The following is a 22,221-nucleotide window of genomic DNA, read 5'->3' as shown; positions in this document are numbered from 1 at the left end:
CTAGTGAAAATAATTATCATGTAGCAAGCTGTTTGATACTCAACATGATGCAGTGGATAGAGTGACAGACTCCGTCATGCTTGGCCATGAAAACTCATGGGAAGGGGTGAACTGGAACCGGGAGAAACACTCCTTAAATATCTCACTTAGCTCGAAAGCCCTATTAGGGTTGCTACAAGTCATTTCCTGTGTGACAGCACAAAACACACAATTTCTGCTTGATTCTTTGAGAGCCACGATCAGTCAGAATAGAGAGGACTCAGTTTGGTGGGGCAACGATCCACCCTGAAGGACTCGGTGACAGACCACAGGCTTTCCATGTGGGAAGTCCCAGATTCAGTCACTGAGATTGCCAAACAGGGCTCAAAGCCAGCCATCTGAAACCAGAGACAGCTGTTGCCAAATACTGTAGACGATACCCCGTCAGATGGAGCAACAGTCTGACTCAATATAAAAGACTATTTCCAGTGTTTGAGTCTAGACTTGCCATTACGTCCTGCATAAGCTCATAAAGTTTGATTGTTTATCAACGGGAATGAGGCAATTTAATTTGTGGATGTACCTTATCTGCCTTTTTAAAATGAATGCCACTCTAACCTTTCAGCTACCATTATGCCATTCCATGACTAGCAACTGCAAAGACTACCCATCTTTCAAATGATTTCATGGAGAGGCATGTGCAATGTTTCACAAGGCTTTTTGTTTTACCACCACTGAACAGTTTTGCAAAATTTAAAAATACACATACTGTCAAGAAAGCAAAATCACTGACTAACAGAGGATAAACTTAGATGGCAATTTGCCATTTGTTAAAATCAAAAAACAATAATGCAAATTATTGTAGCATTGTGGTCTTGACTGTGATTTTTTCCAATATAAAATAGAAAGACAATGTTGCAAGCTCAGGTTTTATGCCTGAAAGCCGGTTCTTTATTCTTTATTAGGGTTCTAATAAAGATAGCAGATGGCTGTACATACATAAGCCCCAGCCTCCATGACTGGACCCTACCAAGAAATAAGGGACTGTTTAGTGTAGAGGCACCTGGATATGGGTTCATGATTACAGCATCCTCATGACTGTTGATTCCCAATGTAAATGCATTCAGCCAAATGTGCTTACAAGCAACTCAGCAGACCTTTGCACTGAACACACACACACACACGCCTTAATTCCAGGTGGAGGGAGATTGTGCAGGTTAGAGCCTAAGTGAATCCTCACATCATCATTCATTTAGTCCTTCATGTGTTCAGGTACAGTATAAGGTACAAATAGAGCTGACAAACTGAAACATTGATTTGTGTCAAACTTTAATCTAGTTTATGTATCCCTCCCTCATATCTCCCCCCCCCCTTTTGGAGTTCAAAAGCTACATTTGGGTCTTTCTACATTTAGGTACTCCCAGCTTAGCATCTATTAACATGCATAACAAGCTAAAACATCCTAAGAAACATATTCCCCTGCCTTTTCTCATGTCATGATAAGGAAAAGCTCTGGATTGTACTGTCATTTGATATTTTGAATAAAAAGGCATGGAAGGACAGCAGTTCTGCAACTCTTGTGTCACAGTTTGAGTAATCATCCAAAACCATTATTAAACATAATAGTTATAATCTTAATTATCTCCTACAACTCTTTCCAACTAGCCTTGGCAATCCAATAAATTTCTATTTTATAGCACATTGAATAGCTCAGTGATTTAGGTATCTGGCTGCGGAGCTAGAGGCTGGGGGTTCAGTTCCCTATTGTGCTTCCTGTGAGCAGAACCAGCCTGCGTGGCCTTGGGCAAGCTGCACAGTCCCAGGGCACCCCCGCCCCCAGAAAATGGGAACAGCAAACCACTTTTCTGTATTCTCTACCTAGAAAAACCTGGAAAGGGTCACCATAAGTCAGAATTGACTTGACAGCATGCTATGATGATGATTCAGCATTAATTGATCACCCAACTGCTCATTCATCATCCAGGGCTCATCAAAAACCAATCATCCTTAGGACTAAGAAAACATTGCACGCCAGAAATATATTAGGTAAAGACAGCCAAAGGGTAGCGGTCTAGAACTATACAAAGTTATAGTGTTAAAAGCGTACTAATTTCCAAATGCCTATCGTATAGAAGAGAGGAGATGCCATCTGGCTTGGTGGAAATCCCACAGTTTGGAGAAGTACAAATAATCTTAGGTGAGGGGAGAGAACCTGTTGTGTGGGTCATGGGAAGAAGCCTACTGAGCATGCTCAGTAGACATGGAATGCTGACTGTTTGGAGGTAGGGAACAGACTGGGAGAGGGGGGGATGGAATGGAGCATCCACAAAGAAGGCAGCATGGCTAAACAGAAGCACCCCATGCTGCAACATTTTGTTGCTGATCCCACTTCTACTAAGAATTCCTCACTATTTCTGTGAAAGAAATAGAGGATGTTTCTGCAGTTTCAAACATTTATACTTTGACTATGGCAACACAAAAGTGTTAAGGAAACATGTATTTGGCTTGCTGCCTCTCTAAATCCGACAAATAAGCATGCCAGCTTAGAAGCAGAAAACAGGGATGAGAGTATCCCCATTCCAAACACACAGAGGAGATCCACACCACACATTTATACCAATTTGACGCCATCTAATCTGTCATAATTCCATCCTACAGGATCCTAGAACTTTTTGATTAATGAGATCATTTAGGATTTTCCTTCCAGACCGCTCTAGTACACTCTTCTGGGCTATAGCAGTAAAGAAATATATAGAAAACTACAAATCCATTCCAAAGCAAGACAAGAATTAAAGGAACAATTAGGGCAGACAAAGTATACCTGGGTACAATTGTACCAAATTATCAATTTTACTAGTGTAATTGAACTATTTTTTAGGTTTTATAAGGGTTTTTCAATTTTATATGTTCATTTTTTAAATTCTGTTGTATACTCTTGTTATTTTCTGGAAGTTGCCGAGAGTAGTGACTTGTCCACTAAATGGGCAGGGTGTAAATCTAAACAAACAAATAAGTGTGAATCAAATAATGAGACCACTAAGACCTTTTGAGATCACATCATTGTATAATTAAAGAGAGTAGCTCCAAAATTTATAGAGTTTTAACAAATGGTGACACTGGAGGTTGTAATACATTGACACTAGAGATTAGACAGTTACGGGGAAGACTTGGACAGGAGATTAATGGAAAAGCATGTGGTCAAAAGTCCCAGTGAATACAGTTTCATAAAGAATAAGGGAGAATAATATCAAACACCAGTGAAACACAGCTATATGCATAGAAATCTAACAATGAATTGCTGGAGCTCACATGGTTATTTGAAACATATATCCACATGTGGTGGGAGTGTCCAGGGGTTGTTATATTAAGACAATATTGATATCCCTTATACAAGGATTGCTATCAATGTAATAATGATTTAGACAAGTCAATTACGACTTATGGTGACCTTTTCTGTATTTTCTAGGTAGAGGCTGATTATATCTACAGCTTGAGTCACTGCTCAGTACAAGTGGGTGACCAGAGCGTCTACAGGAGTTCCAACTATATCATCCAGAAAAAAATCCTACAACACTCTGGAAACCAGGCAGATGCATCGGTTTTCAGGGATAGATTATGGTAACAGGTCCCTCCTCCCCACAGAGGGGTTCAGTTGTGCAGAGTGCAAATCTCAGCAGGAGATGATGTAACTATAACAAGGGTGAGGACTCAAGGTTCACCACCTTCAGATCATCCTCTTTCTGACCCAACATGAACACCAGATCAAGGGTGTAACTTGCAACATGTGTAGGTCCTGTGGCTTATTGGTACAGGCCAATGGTAGCCATGGCATGCATGAACTTCAGACCTGCTCCAGTCAGCTGTTTCTAGGCACTAGGTTCCTCAGAAGTAAAAGTCTAGGAGACCTCAACACAACAGTAGTAATGGAATCCATCAGTTCTGGGAGGGCGTGTGTTGGATAGCAGGGAGAGTGGCATACCAACACCTGTTCCATTTTGTCCCACTGTTTCCAGGTGAAGACACTCCAAACCTGGGCCCATCAGGACAGAAATCTTCCTGATGTTAATGGAGTTTCTATGGATTATGGCAACAAACTATTTTTTGCCTCTCTGACCTGCCATGATGCTGGATTGAATATCCTGGAGGGCATAATTAGGATGGGACTATTCCTCTCTCACCCAGGTTTCAGTTAAACTTACCAGGTTGACCTTTTCATCTTCTATCAGATCTAATATTAGTTCAGATTTATTTTGGACTTACCTGGCATTTAAGAGCAACATGTGTGGCTCAGAAGGTCAGCTGCCAGAGTTACCTTGATTTTACTGGTTGAGTGGAGGACCAGAACATGGGAAAGATATTATATATAGGGGCGCTCACCTGTAACAGCCTGTCCTCCACCCAATGTCATATTCCCCGCTATCCATCATCACCAGTATAGACCTGTTCTCAAAAAATTCATCCATGATGATGTACCAAACCTTACTTCATCGCTGTACCACCCAGCTGTCCCTACTCTATCTGGTTACAATGAATGAATGAATGAATGAATGAATGAATGAATGAATTTTTAAAACTTGGTATAAAAATTGAGAATTCGTCAATTACTCAGTTATCTCCTTATCTGTTCTTCAGCTCTAAATTTAGCCCACCCTAAAACACATTGAAAAAGTTTCTTTACAGATTAGATTAAAATTTTAAAAATTTAAATAAATCAATAAAGCTAACAAAAGCCTGTCAAAATTAAGTAACTACATTAAACAACTAAGAGTGAGCAATAAATAACAGGGAAATCAATCAGTCAGTCAATTTATGTAAAATCAAGGAAAACTACTGCCTTTGTGACTCAATATCCTCCATTTGTTTTGCTCTACTTTCCAGTGTTTGTAGTTGCATGTTGTCAGAAAACTAATAAAACTGTATTTTAAAAAGAAAAGAAAATGACAAACCCTAGGATCCTATATGATAGAGCCGCAACACTTCAAATGTTATCCAACTGGTGTAACTTTGCAGTGCAGGTACTTTTACCCATAGAGGGGAGATAACACTGATGACACAAGATAGCACATGACTTAACAGGTGATGTCATGTCACCCATTTCCCTGTGTTCATCTTTGATGACAGGTAACTTATATCTATGGAGTCAAAAAGGATAGCCTTTCCCCAGGTTGAAGAGATGCAACCAATGTTTTCTATCTCCTGCTTTAGCTGCACACACAGACCAGCCGTGATGTGGTTGGAATTGGTGTGTGCAGTATTTTTCACAACAATGCCAAGTACTGCCAAGTGTCAGAGTAGCCGATCTATAAAGCCCTCTTGGCTTCAGATGTGGAATGTTGATAGCATCAGCTGAGCCCTTCTGTTTCTTTTACAGGTGCAGGCATCCTGGGCACTCTCCCATCTTGTATGGCCGTAACAATTGCCAAAGAAAAAAATGTAGCCGCTTTGGCTAGGATTTTGTAGGCTCTCTTTGCCAGCTGTTCACTTCCCAGTTAGAATTTTACAGGAATCATTCCCTGGCCTCTGGCTCTTTGTCCCTCTGCCTGGCTTTTCTCATAGCATGTATTCTACTTTCTGTCTACCCACATCTTTTTGCCAGACTAGAATGAATCCCAGGCTCTGATTTAATTTTCTGTGACTATTCTGTTCGTGCCATGAATGAACATAAGTGAAATGTTAATTAGAAGTGCTGCATATTTATATCTCACTCTTCCTCTTAGATATATGATCCCTCCCACAACAATAGCCATGTGACATAGTTTAAATTAAGAGAGAGTGGCTGGACAAAAGTCGCACATTGAATCTTATGCCTGAGTGAAGATTTGAATGTGGGTCTAGTCCAACACTAGCTGCTATGTGAACTTGTTTACCCGCATGGCCAACTAATTCAACAGAATATATGAGACAATTGAGATTACAACTTTATCATTACTTGGGACCAACACTGTGAATAAAAACCCCAATGGATTCTAGAAGCTTTCCTTTCCAAATGCGAGAGCTGGTGGCATGTGGAATAATCTCCCCATTCTAAGAGTTGGTGTCGAGGGAGAGATGATGGAGCTTGGCCATCTATTGACTCTCCATGAACTGGATTACAATGATGCATAGCATAAATTAGGTTTAAAGGCTGAAGGTTCCCTCCCCTATCTAAATAATAAAGATGTATTGTCATCTACAGATAAGCATTATGCATCAATCACTCACATATGCGTGTCTTGTAGCATATGTTTTGCAGACTCATGTTTCCAGCAACAAATTTGCACACATATGGGCAATGTCTGTTAAAATACTGATTTTTTTAAAGGTTCTCTATTTTTGGTAAAGCTGAAAGAAATTTGCTACTAAACTCTTCTCTGCCAATCTTGAGCCTGAATACTTGAACATTTGTTAAATGTTCAGAGAATATTTGACATCTCTCAATGTCTGACAATTGGCAATTGCTACTGGCAATTGAAAATGTTTAACGGCTGACATATAATATTTCACAGTTTATCTTGCATTTGACATGTTATAATTTTAATAATCTGATAGCATTTGATGGATTACATGCAATGGCATTAGTCTTTGACTAGGTGACTACCTGTGATGTTTCATATTTGACCCCGTCCCTCCCCCTGAATTTGAAATTTCACATCCAAAAGCTGCTGGTGAATTTGGAAATATCCACTCATTTATGTAATATCTATCATATGCTGTAACAGTAGTGTGAGAACTGCTTTTCCCCCTACATTGCTATAATACCGAAAAGTCCACCTGGGGATGTACCTTTAGCCTGACTTTGAACAGAGACAGTAACTGAATAACAATAGCCTTGTTGTCATTTCAATGGCCTTTGCATATTACAGCAGGACAATGGGATAGATCCTTTTAAAAGTAGCATTGCATGTCGCTATATATTTCTGCTGTACCATAGATTTATGTGACCAATGCATTTAGACTTTAAAATGTGCTTAGCTCATGGTTGCTGTCCATGGTCCTGAATCTTCTCCTATGTGAACTATTCAATCCCAGGCTACACATTTCAATTAATATTGTATTGCATGTGAACTATTCAATCCCAGGCTACACATTTCAATTAATATTGTATTGCATGTTGGACCTACATAACTAGATAGAACAATATGGTTGTACATTTCAGGTAGATGAAGAAGATGCAGATAACTACTTCTGTTTCATAACAGCCATCCTTTCGGGGAGAGGCTGAGGACTAAAACCTTAAGAATCATGACTGAAGCCCTGGACAAGTAACTGATGTAGAAATTGTTCAGTCATGCATTCCTTATTTCCATTTTGATTACCACTGTCCTTTTTAAATAAAATCCCTGGAAATTCTGAGAATCCAAGATCATTGCCTAATTAGTTGCTTTTACTGGCGCCGTGAACAAATATAGGCAAAATTATTTTATCACAGCTAAAACCTCAAAACATTTAATTTTAGTGCCTGCTGACACTAGTTGTGTAATGATTTTATTTCAGAGAAAATCCATTGTATAAAGAAGTAATGCATAAGGGGGCTTTGTATAAATGGAAAACAGCACCTCCTGTAAATGCAGTCTTTCTACAACTTACATAATTGTGTATATTGAACAAAAGGAACAAACAAAAATAGAACATAATGGCCTCAACTCTCAATAAAAGGCCAAAGACTTGCCACATTTAGCTTTTTGATAACATCATGCTCCTATCAGCTACAGGATATACAGAACTAAAGATATGACACACTCCACAGCTAAGGGGCAAACTTACACTAATGGCTTCAATCCCCAAGCTTTTTCTGGTCTCAGTTCCCTTTCTGGCTCAGAGACAGACAAAGAGATGAAGGCATTGTGCCTCAGTGACTAACTTTACACTTACTCTGGAACCTTACAAGTAAGAAGATGTGGCTTTTCCAGATGTGGAGGGAACCACTCTCCAGCCCAGATCATGGATGACAGGTACAGAACCGTCTAACAGCCTTTTGAGCGATACAGATAGATAGCGGGAAGGCAGAGTTAATGATAGAAAATATTTGTTGGCTTGTTTAGGTTTACCATTCCCAGGGGCTGTTCTGGCAGGGGGATGCTGGGAATTATAACCGCCACCATCTAAAAACCTTTCTGGTTTTTTGGCAGGCTTAACAGAAGGTCCAGTTCAAGCAACCTTCAGAAGGCTTCTGCACTTTACTGAGACAACCACTCTCCTTGAGTGAGCGCCAACCAACACCTACCACAGTGATCTGTCTAAAGTTCTGACAGATCTTGTCTTGCTTTTTTTTTTTTCTTCCACAAAGCCGGACACAACTGTCCTCCTTAGAAACACACTTCTGTCCTATCAACAAGTGCTACTGCTCCAAACTAGCCTCCCTCGGGAGTCTTAAACTGAGCCAGAACCAGGGGAGAGGGGAGAATGCATGCACTGAAGCCCTGTCTTTTTTCTAAATGGGAAGCAACCTTGGAAAGTTATGATTAAGGCTACAATTAGACATTTTTAGCTTCAAACTGACCAACCCAAAGCTGTGTGTCTATAAAGAGAAATAGAAATACACACACACACACACACACACACACACACACACACACCTAGCAAGTGTGTTTGAACACAATTTCTGAACACGAATTTAATTTTGTGACAGTTTTCCGTCAAAAAAAAAATCCATTGGAAACACAGAGACAAAACAAAATAAAACAAAAACCAAAGCAGGCTTTACCCCAGTGCAAATGCTCCACGCAGATATGGCGAATCCTTATGAAAACATGGGAAATCAACTCACTAGAGTCTGCTTACATAAGTTGGGGCTCATGTTGCAGAAACGTATCAGTGATTCACTAGAACCAGTTTTTGTTCCTAAGAATGCGATATTTCAGATATAAAATAGGTCACATCATTATCGTTTCCTAGACCATTTTCAGCAGATAAAAGAGGATGAAAGTGTTTGAGGAAGAGAAACCTCTCATCCCAGGTACTCCATGTTTCTTTTTCTCTCAGAATAAGATGTCAACAGTTCTGCAGACCATACCCTTTTTTTTTCATAATATTAGCAGACAAGTTAATTTAAAAGTTTGTGAGATGCAGAAGCTGAAACAGATCTACAGTACAATATAAATTATTTCCAAATAAACATACACAAGCAGTGAAATTCCATGCAAATTTACTTCAAAGTAAGCCTCACTGGTTTGAGGGGGGGAAGCTTCACTTGTATAGCTGTGCCCAAGATTACAACAGGTCATAAAACTACACACAACACAGTCCTATAAATGCTTACATGCGAGTAAGCCTCATTGAACTCAGTGGGCATCATGTCTGAGCAAACCCTAAAAGGGTTACGCTGCAAGATAATCAGTTCCATAGGTGCCTTGTGACCACAACACTGAGGCATTCTCTGAAATATTGGGGTAGGGGTGCCCCTTTCCACACAGTCCACACAGCTACTCCTACCCAATTCCTGAGATTCCAGGGCATGGTCATAAGGCAGTCGAAGAAATCAGTATGCTGACATTTTTTCGTTTTCTGTGTTTTCCAACTGACAATGCTGCAGAAAGTACTCAATCCCCACTATTTTGGGGTGGGGGAGGGCATCATTTTGGACCATTTTTCTTAAAATTTACTTATTTATTTTTGTTTGATTTGTGTCCCTGCAGACTGAGAGTCTTCTACCACGTAAGTGGTTACTTCTCTCTTCTTTCTCAGTGGCCCCATCACAGCTCCATTTCCATCAGCACTTGCCACTTGAATTTGTTATTAATGCTGAAGTCCTATTACCGACAGCCACCAACATAACAAAATTGACATAAATCTCCTTGATGAACTGCTGGAGGTAAAGCAGCTGGCATAGGCATTTGCTGTTGTGCGTGGAGTTGTACGACTCAGCTCACAAGAGCAAATGCCAATACTAACTGTTTCGTTTGTAGCAATTCACCTACAAAATTTAAGATCATTGCATCACTCTGAAAAAACTCAGCAGGATTTTTGTCACCGTTAGAGGCCTTTATCCAACCCAGTCTTATGACAAAAACAAACTTTTTAAAATATCAAGATCTATTAAAAAAGGATGGTGAACTAAAGTCTAAAGAAGAGCTAGAGTCACAGAATATATATATATAGAGTGGTGGCCTAGAGCACAGCTAGAATCTAGATATACAAAAGATAAAATAGAAGGCTTCTACTTAGAGCAAACGATTTTTGACAAACTTTTATTAGGTTCAAAAGAACAAACTGTTAAGAAAATGTATAATTATATGTTGGAAATTAAGATGCAAGATGAAATGGTTAAGGAATGTATGATTAAGTGGGCACAAAATATAGGGCATAACATTGATATTGATCAATGGCTGAAAATATGGCAAAATAATATAAAGCTTACAAGATCGGTGAACTTTAAAGAGAATATATATAAGATGTTTTATAGATGGCACATGACCCCAGAAAAATTGTCAAAGATGTATACAGATGTATCAAATAAGTGTTGGAAATGTGAATCACAAGTGGGAAGCTATTATCATATGTGGTGGTCATGTGGAGTAGCGAAACAATATTGGAAAAGAGTGCATGTAATGTTGGAACAAATATTGCTCTGTAAAGTGCCATTAACCCCAGAACTGTTTTTATTGAGTATGATACCTGAAAATATAGATAAGTCAAAGAATTATATAGTTATATACATAGTTACAGCAGCTAGAATTTTATATGCTAAAAATTGGAAAAGATCAACGGTACCGAAACAAGAAGATCTTATTGAAAAGATACGGGAAATAGCTGAAATGGACATTTTATCAGAAATCATGAAGGACTATCCCTTGCAAAAGGCAACAGAAAGATGGGATCTATTTAACAAGTGGACAGAATCAACAGGCAGCTTGTGAACAGTACATATTGAAAGGAGAACTGAATCTAGAAGGCAGAAAAGAGCAAATAGAATAATTTAAAATCTTGATATGGCAATAGGTACAGAATGGATGAAAGTATGTTATTGTCTCCCCTCTTCCTCATCAATCCCAATTCCCTTTTCCTTTCTGTTATCCCTTATAAAAAATAAAAAGTACAAAAAAAAACAAAAAAAAACAATATAGGGACTTAAAAGAAGTTGGAATAAAAATAAATAATAATAAAAGCAAAAAAAAAAAAACTCAGCAGGATTTTGGCCAATGGTTGTATCATATTCTTCTTCCTTTCTGAGTGCCACACGAAAGAGATTTTCGTTTTACATTTCAGGTCACACATAATTACCCTTTGAGAACAACTTTAACTCTGAGGGGGATGAACTGACAAGAGCAGGTGTTCTTTAAAAACGTTAGTCTCATTTGCTCTTTTATTTATTTATTTATTTCTCTGTGAATGTTTATGTATGTATTTATTTATCTACTCTAATTTAAAATATTTTACCCTGCCTTTTTCCCCAAGGCAGCTTACATCATTAAAAAGCTAAAACTAAAAACAGTAAGTACACAAATATTTAAAAATAATTAAACAAGTATTAAGATAAAATCAACAGAGAAAATCAATACTAAAAACACATTTATACATAGCACAATTTTGAATATGTTAAAGACCAGGGCTTTGAACTACTCCATAATTTTTCTAAATTAAGATATTTATATCCTAACTTACATGAAACTATATTCCCCCCATACCCTGCCCTCAAACTGAAATGCTACCCCTGAAGTTGCCATCTCTCCACTGCAAGCAAGTTCAATCCTGCATTTAAGGAAGAAAGAGGCTTAGGTAGTAGAGCCTGGATGTCAAGAATTTATCATTCATATTTTTTTACTGCAGAAAAGTAGTAAGGAAAATGTTTGTATGCTTTTCTGAGTCAGATGCCAGAACAACATGTCTAGCATTAAATGTGAATTGAGTATGGAGAGGGAACATAATTTATGTACTGCCTCAGGCAGCAAAGTCTGTTGGGCTAGGTTTTTTGCACCCTGTCCTTGCATCTACATTGAGAGGATAATACAGTAATAGTAACCTACGTTACAGAGGCATTATAAGGATTACTGAGATAATGGTGAAGGGCTTCAAACGCTCAAGAGTTACATGAATGCTTTTTTAGTATGAGTATGAGTATTAATATTTGCCAAAATCCTATTGATATTCACATATGGTCTACATAATTTGCCATAACTAATTATAGCTAATAGATGAGGTACAGTGGTAAATCTCAGTTGCACAATCAGCTGAGTGACTAGATGTGTTCAAGCACCTCATCAATTAACCATAGACAGTTAAACAAACGTAATGCAAACACCAGCAGAATTCTGGTTTGTGGCCATTATTATTGTTTTTATTATTGTTATTATTGTTATTATTAATTTGTTGCTGCTGCTGCTCTGTGCTATCAACTCAATGATCTCCAAAGATCCTGTAATTAACAGCCCATCTCAGATCTTGCAACCTAAAGATTATTGAGCCAATCCAGTTCATGTTAGGCCTTCAACTTTTCCTAGCCTTATTGTCTTTTCCAATAATTCCTGGGTTCCTGTTTAGAATCCTATATTATTTTAACACCAGCACAACAAACACTGTAGTAGCTACCAGTTTGTTTTCAGGTCAAATTCAAATTGCTGGTTATTACCTGTACAGCCCTATGAACCTTGGGTTCAGGCTATCTGAATAACCATATGAGCCTTCCAGGCCCTTAAGATCTCGATAAGAGACTCTCCTTTCAGTTTTGTTGCCATTGCAAGCACATTTGATAAAGATATGAGAGAGGGCCTTCTATGTGACTGCTCCCAGGTTATAGAATGCTTTCCCTTGGGAGCTTACACTAGCCGACTTCCCTTTATCTTTCAACAATAGCTGAAGATCCACTTTTCCAGGCAGGCTTTTAATAACCATAACTGAATCCCAGGGTGCTGGTTTTTACCAAAGTTTGCTTTGAAGTTTTAAATGTTTTAAATCATTTAATGTATTTTAATTATCATTACAGTTTACAGTAATTGCTTTTTAATGTGTGATTTATTGTGTTTTTAATTTTACTTGTTTTGATGCTGTGAGCTGCCGGTGGCACCTTTATCAGGAGAAAGGCAGCCTACGATACAAACAAAACAAATGAAAAAGAATTGGCTTAAAGCTCGGGAGCAAATTGCCATGAGTTACAAAGTCAGTGCAAGCATTTGCTTTTGTGCACCAAACCAGGCATCTCAAAACGCAGTGGCAAATATCGTAACTTGCTGCAGTTCACCCCAGAGATGTATGCCCACTTAATTACGATGCTGTGTGCCATTAATAGGATCCTAGTGGACACGTCCAAAATATTATAATCTCAGCTTCATCATTTTAGCTTCTAATGAGACTTCATCTTGATTTGCTATGGAGTCCACATATTTGTTTTCCTGATACTCCACTTTCCTACAACAGCACATTCCAAATGAATTGATTTCAAATGAATGTTCATGATTATTTGCACTGGCCTATCTGTCTACAACAGTGATAATGCATCCTTTTCATGCCAGCACGGTGGCACTGTCTGTGACATTACGCCAAACCAGCAGTCTGTATTCCCCTTTCCCAATAATTATTCAAACCAGGCAGAGGGCATATTAAATAATGCAAACTAACAATTTTTCATTCGTGCTCAGCAAGAAGCCATTGAATTCTTCAAATCAGCATTCACAGGTCACTTACAAGTTAACATCTTGGAAATTATTGGATTTGTCTGTCTCTTTTCCCCCCATAAAGGCTTCCACAACTTGCAAGTATACTGTCAGTCTTATCCAGCAATGTATCCTTTGGGTTTCAACTTATTCAAATAAGCCCACTGAGAAAATCCCACCTGACTATTAAGATAGCAACATTTGAACACATTTTTGGGCAAGAGGTTTAATTCTTCCCTTGCTATGAAAAGGGTATGGAGGAGGAGGAGGAGGAGATACAAAAAGAAAAATAGCAAAAGGCAAGCAGAATGGTTGCTTAGCATACTGAAAAACAGTGTGGGGGCAGAAATTATACTTCACACATCTGGGAATGATTTGAAGCTAAGTCTTATAATATGAAGTTATCCAATCAAGGTGGTGTTCTTGCCTGCTTCTGCCTGATGCAAATTTGACAAACCTTGTGGGAAGTCAATGGGGAGTTGAGGCCAAACATTCTCAAACAAATGGCCTTATTTTTGTTGTTATTTATTTATTTGCATTTAGAAAAGAGAGCTGACCTGCCTCAAAAGCTTTGAGAGAGGTAATCATCTGAGATGTTCTTAGAGAGGAAGTGGGATGATAATGAATAGCAAGCCCCATTCCTGTGGCAAAATCATCACCGTATATATATATATCTTGGTTCTGATTTTGTAGGCAAGGTCTCTATGAGCATCTACCTTATGTATGCAGCTGCAAACAACCATACTGTGCATAACTGATCTGCTGGATAAAAAAAAAACCTAGTCAAAATTACATGATCTTCAATATACATCCATTTGTATAAGTTTGTTTTCTCTGTGTTTGTAGTTTTACTTCCAGTTCCACCTGAGGGTAAATTATTGGAGGATTATTATCAACATACCACTCTCAGTGTAGATGGGGTTTCACAGAACAATTCAATTGAAACAACCCAACTTATAAAGGGTTTTCCACTTCTCATCTGCCACAGAAGAGATAATAATGAGAAGCAAGGGTAGTGCTGGGTAGATATGTACAAATGTAGCTCCACATGCCTGAAGGGGAATCAGTTGGGGAAACCACAGTCTTAAGAGGATGAGGAGGAAATATAGCCCTCCAGTTGTTGGAGTACAACTCCTATCACTCCACACCCTTGGCCACACTTAGCAGATCTAACAGAAGGTCTGACGTCACACATTCATTACATCTGGCTTAGAGACAGACATACATACAGTATTTGCTTTCAGTACATATAGCTCCATATTCATTTCACCATTCCTTAGTTGTGGTGCAACCTAGCCATTGTGAGTTTTAAGGATCAGATAGAGGGCGCTGTAAGAGACCTCTGCCAACCACTCTGGTGAGCGACTCTCATTTGGAGAACTGGGGAAGGCAGCATACTGACTTCCTTATATCCTGGACTACAGCTCCCATAAGACCCCAGCAGCACAGCCAAAGGTCAGGAACTGTGGTCCAAAGCATTTGTAAGTAAGAGCAGATTGCCCCCTCCCCCAGTGTTATCTGTGGAATAAGGCAGCTTCTTAACTTCCTCTTCTCTGTTGTTTGTTATCTACAAGCTGGGGACAAAGGGAGATAAACATGTGGTGTATAGCTACCCTATTATGTTTTACCCTGGACTTAATTTGAATACCAACATGAATTTGACCCAACTCCGGGAGGCAGTGGAAGACAGGAGGGCCTGGCGTGCTCTGGTCTATGGGGTCACGAAGAGTCGGACATGACTTAACGACTAAACAACAACCCTGGACTTGTTCTAGCCAGAAATTTAACTGCCATGTTTTGCTCCTGGGCAGTTAGAGGCCTCTAAATCAGAGGAGGTCCTCCACAGCTAACTGCAAAGCAAATCTACTAGGGATAATTATGAGCCACCTCCAGCAAAACAGATGGAAACTTTCCCACTTAGAGCTTTAATGGTATAGGAAATCTATAACTGCAGCAATTGAGTGTCTTACACCATAAATCCAAAATGTACGTTTGCACCCTGATCCACATGCCTGGATACAAAAAATGACCAGTGTTCAATACAAATCAAGGAATGTTATCTCTATATAACCTTCCTACCTATTAAAGTAATTGTGGAAGGACCTTATTAATAATAATAGTGCTATAGTTTCTAGAAGAGAACATTTCTTCCATCTGAATTTAATCCACTTGGACCTCCCTGAGTTTTCTCAATACAATAGCCAAAATCTTGTTGCATAACGTAAGCAAAGTCATACATTTTGGTCTATTCCTCACTGGTAAATTAAGAACCCCTGCCATGATTCTTGGCAGTGTGCATGCACTTTTGGCCTGGAATACGTCCATGTGTCCCCAAGAGTCATGGCGGGGACTCTCTATTTACCAGTAAGAAATAGATCAGAATGTATGACTTTGCTTACGTTATACAACATAATGTGAGCCACCATCTGAATCGTAAGACTTGCTTTGGCAGTGATTTAAAAACATAGGATGGGCAACAGCAAGAGTTGAGTCAAAGCAACTTCACAAAACATTGATTTGTACCAGCAACACAACACAGCTCTGCAGCAGATGAAAATTCTGAACCGTCCAAACTTGGATTTCACAACATGAGGATCTCAGTGCACAGATGAGAAAGCATTTCCCACAGAAATCGATAGGATTTACTTTTTAAGAAATTATGACCGAGACAGAGAAGCTGACCTCTTCAAAGAAAGAATTTGGTTTGCAGCATGTACCCTAAGGATACAAATCATGAGAAAGGCCTCTTGCAAAAACCTTACTGGGAGTGACACAACAGTAATGCTGTGCAGGAGAATTGCCGGGTGAATTGTGGCTCAAAGGCAATTAGATCCCTCATAGCAGGCCATTGCAGAATCCATGAAATACTTATTTTTGTAATATCCACCAGAATGGTGGATATTCACCCCCTGATCTTTACCAAGGATCAAAAAACAGAAATCCAGTGCCACCGTTTAATCCAGACCTTACAACGCCCAGAACAGCATCTTCTATGCCTTTCAGCTGGCTTTCAAAACAGACTGGCTGCCAAACTATATCATAATAAAAAGAGGCCTCTGAGTGGTCCTTGAGTTGAGAGTCAATACATATAAATGCATTAAACGAAGCACCCCTGAACTTCTGTTGTTTTGTCACAAAAAGTAATATACAGTATCTGCAAGACTGCACAACGGTGTACGTAGCCCTCTGAAGGGAGGGGCAAATTACTCCAAACCTCTTCCTTCCATTCATGACACTCATGCACTCGAATGGTACATCTCTTTACCATTTAATAAATTGCTATTTCCTATCCTGATCAGCATTCCATTGAAGTGACTGGAGTTGGGGTGAGATGCAATTGACATTTCCATAAGAAGCAACGACATCATTTACTGCTTAAAATACTAGAGTGAAATGACTAGCATTTCAATGGGGCAAGATGTATCACTCACATATATGGACTTTGCCCGTGTGATACCGACAAGAATCTTGATTTTATTATTCACTACCCACCTACGTACTCTTGACCAAAATTATTTCACAAACGTCTAGTTGCAACCCCACTATGGGATCCAGGAGACTATTGCAAGAGAGTGTTCAGATGCAATACAAGAACTTTCCAAGTAAATACTGTAGATTTGTAAAATGGTTTCAGTGATAGAGCCATTCTGCACGCTGAGTATTGCATCTGCACCTTGCTTTGCTTACACTACATCATAAAAAGAGGTTACTCTCAACATCCTACTATGTGAAAGGAGGTCTGAGGACTGTTACCTTGTCTACTTCCCCTAAAAAAATCCTGAACAATTTCCCCCTTAAACATTTAGGTGATAAGGACTAAGAGGATATTTCCTATCTCCCTTTTTGAAATACATACATACATACATACATACATACATACATACATACATACATACATACATACATACATACATACATACATACATACATACATACATACATACATACATACATACATACATACATACATACATACATACATACATACATACGGTCTGTTATAGGAAAGAGATGTTCAGACTCATGTACTCAAAGCAGATCCACATTCTGTCTGGATATGTATGCGGTAAATTAGAGGAATTGAACATCTGGGCAATTGTGTGTTTGTAGCACTCATTTAAGTGCATAAACCAGATAGTTTTAAAAATGAATTCTGTCCTTCTTCCTGAACATAAGTAGTTTTGCACTGTTACAACAATACTGAATTTTGTTTCTTTGAATGTATGGCAGCCATACACGGAAGAGCCTTTGGGAAGGAATATGGGCCCAATCCTGCAGGCATTAACATCTGGCAAAACATTTCTTACTATGAGTTCAATAAGCCAAACAGTCACCTTTTGATTGCTACTAGAAGCAAATATCCTATTATCATCTATTTTATACTTTGTAAAAAAAAACATTATTATCATCAGTTACTTCATCAGACACATCTCTTAGTCAAAAGAGAAATAGGCCAGCTCTTGAAATGGCATATAATTTTACCCTCCTATGGCTTTCAAATAACTCTCTAACCTCACATTTCAACTAACCATCAAGAATCAAGAAATTGGCAGGGTTTTGTAGTCCAAAAGTGGCCCCAATGCCTCTAATCTCATCAGCACCACGGAAGTCAAAGATCAAGGTTGGCACTTTAAAATGCAAGCTGGCTTCTATATTCTTTATATGTCTCACAGTTAATATTTATCTTTATCTCTACTGGGCTGCAATACTTCCACCCATACATATATGTATAGAGAATAATGCCATCTTACCTGCTAAAGATACTTTGAGGAGGCAGGTAAGAGGTCCCTAGCTCAATGTATTTTAAAAGCATATTGCCATTCTATATATGCACAACCCAGAAAAGCATAAACCCCCACCATTGTTCTAGAACATCCATTGCAGCATATACCATCCTGACTATTTATATCATGTTTAACTAAATACACAGACAAAAAGGGACTGCCAGGCTTTCTTTGCTGAAACAAGGAAATCCTTTATAGAATTCTTTGCCACTTTAGAAACTGGGAGCCACCCAACCAAACTGTATACCGGTGGGCAAAAGATACCTGCATCACAACAGTATAACAAGGTTTTGCATTTGAAGTAGTATCTGCAGTATGCTTCTACCACATACTTAGTGGAGAGGGAAATCCTAGTTGTGTAATAGAAGCTAGAAGCAGCACAGCTCAAAGGATTGCACAAGAGCTGCCTGCCGCTTGTGTGTGTGTGTGTGTACTCTCTCTCCTTTGCAAATCCTTCCAACCATCACACACACACACAGCCCGTGTTTCATCACAAACGCATGTGCTAGTGGCAGAACAACGGAGGCATGCCCAAAAGAAGGTCCTGATTTCAAAGAGCTGGGGGAACATAAGCCTTAGTTAATACAGTGATCAGCAGAAAAGATGCCAGAAGAAAATGAATGCCTTTTTAGCTAGGCATTTTCCCCCTCCTCCGTGTATCCTATGGAAATGGAAGGAAGGGATTTCCCTATCCGCCCTCTCGATTGGATTGCAGCAGGAGGAGGAGGAGGCACGACGTGGGATGGCGGGTAGATCCTTAGAAGGGGATCCCGAGGTTAGTTTTATCTGTCCCCCTTCACTCTTCCTCACCTTTCCTTTCCCTCCTTTTGGGGGAAGGGGGGGAGAGAGGCCACTGAGCCCTCTTTTCGTGAGCCACCTTCCTCCTCCTCCAACCCACCCACTTTCTCTCTCTTCTCCTCCCCCCCCCCCCGTTTCTTGACTTACTCCGGTCTCCTGCTCAGGACGCCTTTGCCGAGGGGGGTCTGGGGGCTTTTGTGGTGGAGGAGGGCCGGGCAGCAGCTCTTCTCCCGGGTCTCCTTCTCGTGATGTTGGTGCTGGTGGAGAGGCGGGTGCTGGTGCGGGGCGGACGTCCGGCTTCCGCTGGGGCCGGCCTGAACTTGCTTGCTGCTGCCGCCGCTGCCGCTGCTCCCGCCGGTGGCGGTGGTGGACGTGGAGGTGGCGGTGCTATTGCTGCTGCCGCTGCTGCCGCCACTGCTCCCGCCACTGCTGCTGGAGGGCTGCTGCTGCTGCTGCTGCTGCGGAGGCGGCGGCGGCTGTTGTGCTGCCGGGAGCTGTTGGTGGTGCTGAAGCGGCTCGGGCGGCTGACGCTCCGCCGGCGGCGGCGGCGGCGGTTGCTGCGGCGGCTGGCCCTGGGGAGGAAGCGGGCAAGGCGGCGGGGGAGCGGGCAGCTTCGGAGGCAGAGGAGGCGGCGGCGGCCCGTCCGGGAGGGCGTACTGCTCGCGGAGGCTGCGGTTCTCGTGGCTGAGCTCGTCGAGGCGCCTCTCCAGCTCGTCGATGCGCTGGCGCTGCGTGTGGATGAGGCTCTGCTGGTTCTGCACGATGGCCGTGAGCTCCTTCAGGTAGAGCACGGCGCGCACCGGGTTCTCCAGCAGGCTCTCCATGCCCCGCGGCCGGCCGGGCCCCCCCTCCTTCCCCCGCAGGTGGCGGCGGCGGCGGCAACCCTCGCCTGGCCTCGCCGCTTCTCGGGACGCTTCCCCTTCGCCTTACCGGGGACGCTCCGGCGAGGGGAAGCGGCTCCGTTGCGCGCGCCTCCTTCGCTCCCTCGCTCGCATGGGCACCGGCGCGCTCACACGCGCACGCACGAACCTACACACGCAGCGGCAGCAGCAGCAGCAAGGGGCGGTTGGCGCCTGCCTCGCTTCCTTCGCGTCATGCCCCAAGCGGGGAGGGGCCTGGGGAAGCTCCGCCCCCTCCTCTCTTTCCCCCCCCCTTCTCCCGGGCTCTGTGGGGAAGGGGAAAGGCCAGGGCTGGCTACCTGAGAGGACGGCGAAGGTGGCGGGAGGAGGGCGGGGAGCAGAGAAAAGGAGAGGGAGAGGGAGTGAGGAAGGCTGGCAAAAGGACCGCGGGCTGGCCAGTGCCTTCTCCGGCCTCCGCGTCCTGGGTCCAAGGAGGCCAGAGGAGGGGAGGCGGACCCTGACCCGTGTGGTCCGGACGACACCCCCCCCGCGCGCGCGCGCGCCCTTGGCGGGAAAGGAAACCTCAAGGGACAGGAAAGAGGGAGAAAGGGAAGGCGAGGGAGACACACGCTTGGGGCCGGGGGGGGGGGCGGCGGGGGGGAGGCAATATGACAGAAAGGCAGGGTGGTAAAATGAAAGACTGGAAGGTCGAGAAGAAAGGAGGCAAGGGGGAAAGTCGTGAGGAAGGGGAGCAAAGAGGAGGCGGGAGAGAAAGGAAAGAAGGGTTTCAAATTGGAGGGGGGAGAAAGGTGAAAGGTAAGAAAGATAAGGGGCGGGAAGGGAAGGATAAGGTTGGGTATAGAAAAGGACGCGGGGGGGGGGGGGTACGACAAGCCAAGAAACCAAGGAAAGAGGTCCTGAGAGAACACCGGACTTGGCATAGTAGCAGTTCTTGCCTTACTCTTTCTCCTCACTCTGTTGAGCTGCGCCCAGATCCATGTGTAGTTGATTTACTAAGTGAAGAACCAATGCGGTGTCATTTTTAAGATGGGCCATGGCAGAATAAAGGTCTAACCTTCACTATGCCGGAATACAGACCCTGTGACCTTGGGCCAGTTAGTCCTTTTTCAACCTGGCTTGCTTCACACATTGTTGGAAGGTTGAAAGGGAAAGAAACCTGAACCATGAAGAACTTAAGAAAGGCAAGATAGCCATGTAACCAATAAATAAAGATCTCAGATCAGTATAAGAGATCTTGACCCACATGTTCCACCACCTCTGTCTTCCTCTCAACTAAAATATGTGTCCAGATACAAGGGACATGGTCTTTCCAGCTGTGGCACCAAATCTGTTGAATGCCCTCCCCATCCTTGAGTGCTGAGACTTGGCTTTTGTGGGAGGCTTTTGACATAACCTGATTGCTTGCTATAGATCCTTGCATGGGAGAGTGGCGTCACCTTCCATAATAAGTAATTCCTTCTTCATAATATGCTGGTTGACTGCTGCATTATTCACTGTTTGTGTTTCCCTCTAGTTTTTATCTTGTCATTTTTGTTGCCTGATCTGGCTTCATTTGAAGACAATCAGGACAACACTGTACAGTATAAACAACTTCTAAATATTAAAATCATCTTTCCTAAACAAATAACAATATTAAGAAAGATCCTTCTGTGTTTTCTTTTAATCTTTTCTCAGAAGAGCTTTTGCTCAGATTTACTCTGCCTTTTGCTCTCTCTCTCCACTCTCCCTCCTATTGCTGATTTTCCTTGCTGCTTTTGCAAATGCCATAGAGCAATTCTGACTTACAACCCCCTTAGCGAGAAAATCCATTACATCATAGAAACCCCACAGTTATTTTATGCAGCGAGCCTTTTTATGTAAGGCCTGTTGTCTTTATTTCCTTGATCATAGGAACTAATTCTCAACATTTTCCTCTTATCTCCCAGCCTGATATTTTAAACAAAAACCACATAATAATTCTGGTTTGTTGGTTGGTTTTATTGGCTTTCTCAGTTTGGCTCTGGCACCCACATCGTCTCTTAATATGCATAAAAGGTAGATCTGAATATGTTTGGACATAATCAGAGACAGTCGGGACTAGATGCACAGTCATCTTATTAAAATTATGCATACCTTTCAGCTTGTGCAGCCTGAAGATGCAGATAATCTGCTTGGAAGACTTGAAACTCATCCTGTGTTTTATGGAATCTTGCCCATCCTGCCTTGTGAAATTAGCCAAGGTGGAGATGAGTGTTT

The 22,221-nt window shown here is 41.5% G+C and overlaps 1 protein-coding gene across 9 annotated transcripts in view; it reads right to left on the bottom strand.

Annotated features, from left to right (window-relative positions):
* Positions 1 to 20,210, bottom strand: part of IQSEC3 (IQ motif and Sec7 domain ArfGEF 3) — a 202,240-nt gene extending 182,030 nt beyond the window's left edge. For 4 of the 9 annotated variants that reach the window (XM_078376287.1, XM_078376288.1, XM_078376289.1 and 1 more), the window contains exon 1: positions 19,274 to 20,206. In XM_078376287.1, coding sequence (XP_078232413.1) covers positions 19,274 to 19,950 — 677 coding nt within the window. In that variant the 5' untranslated portion in view covers positions 19,951 to 20,206. Of the gene's footprint in view, positions 1 to 19,273 lie in introns of all 9 variants that reach the window. The other 5 variants (XM_072999881.2, XM_072999884.2, XM_072999882.2 and 2 more) reach the window with 3 other exon arrangements.
* Between the last annotated feature and the right edge of the window lie 2,011 nt (positions 20,211 to 22,221).

This window comes from Pogona vitticeps, chromosome 5 (genome assembly GCF_051106095.1).
Source record: "Pogona vitticeps strain Pit_001003342236 chromosome 5, PviZW2.1, whole genome shotgun sequence".
Taxonomy (NCBI): domain Eukaryota; kingdom Metazoa; phylum Chordata; class Lepidosauria; order Squamata; family Agamidae; genus Pogona; species Pogona vitticeps.
Note: the sequence above shows the minus strand (reverse complement) of the source record. Positions and strands in the feature narration are given on the sequence as shown.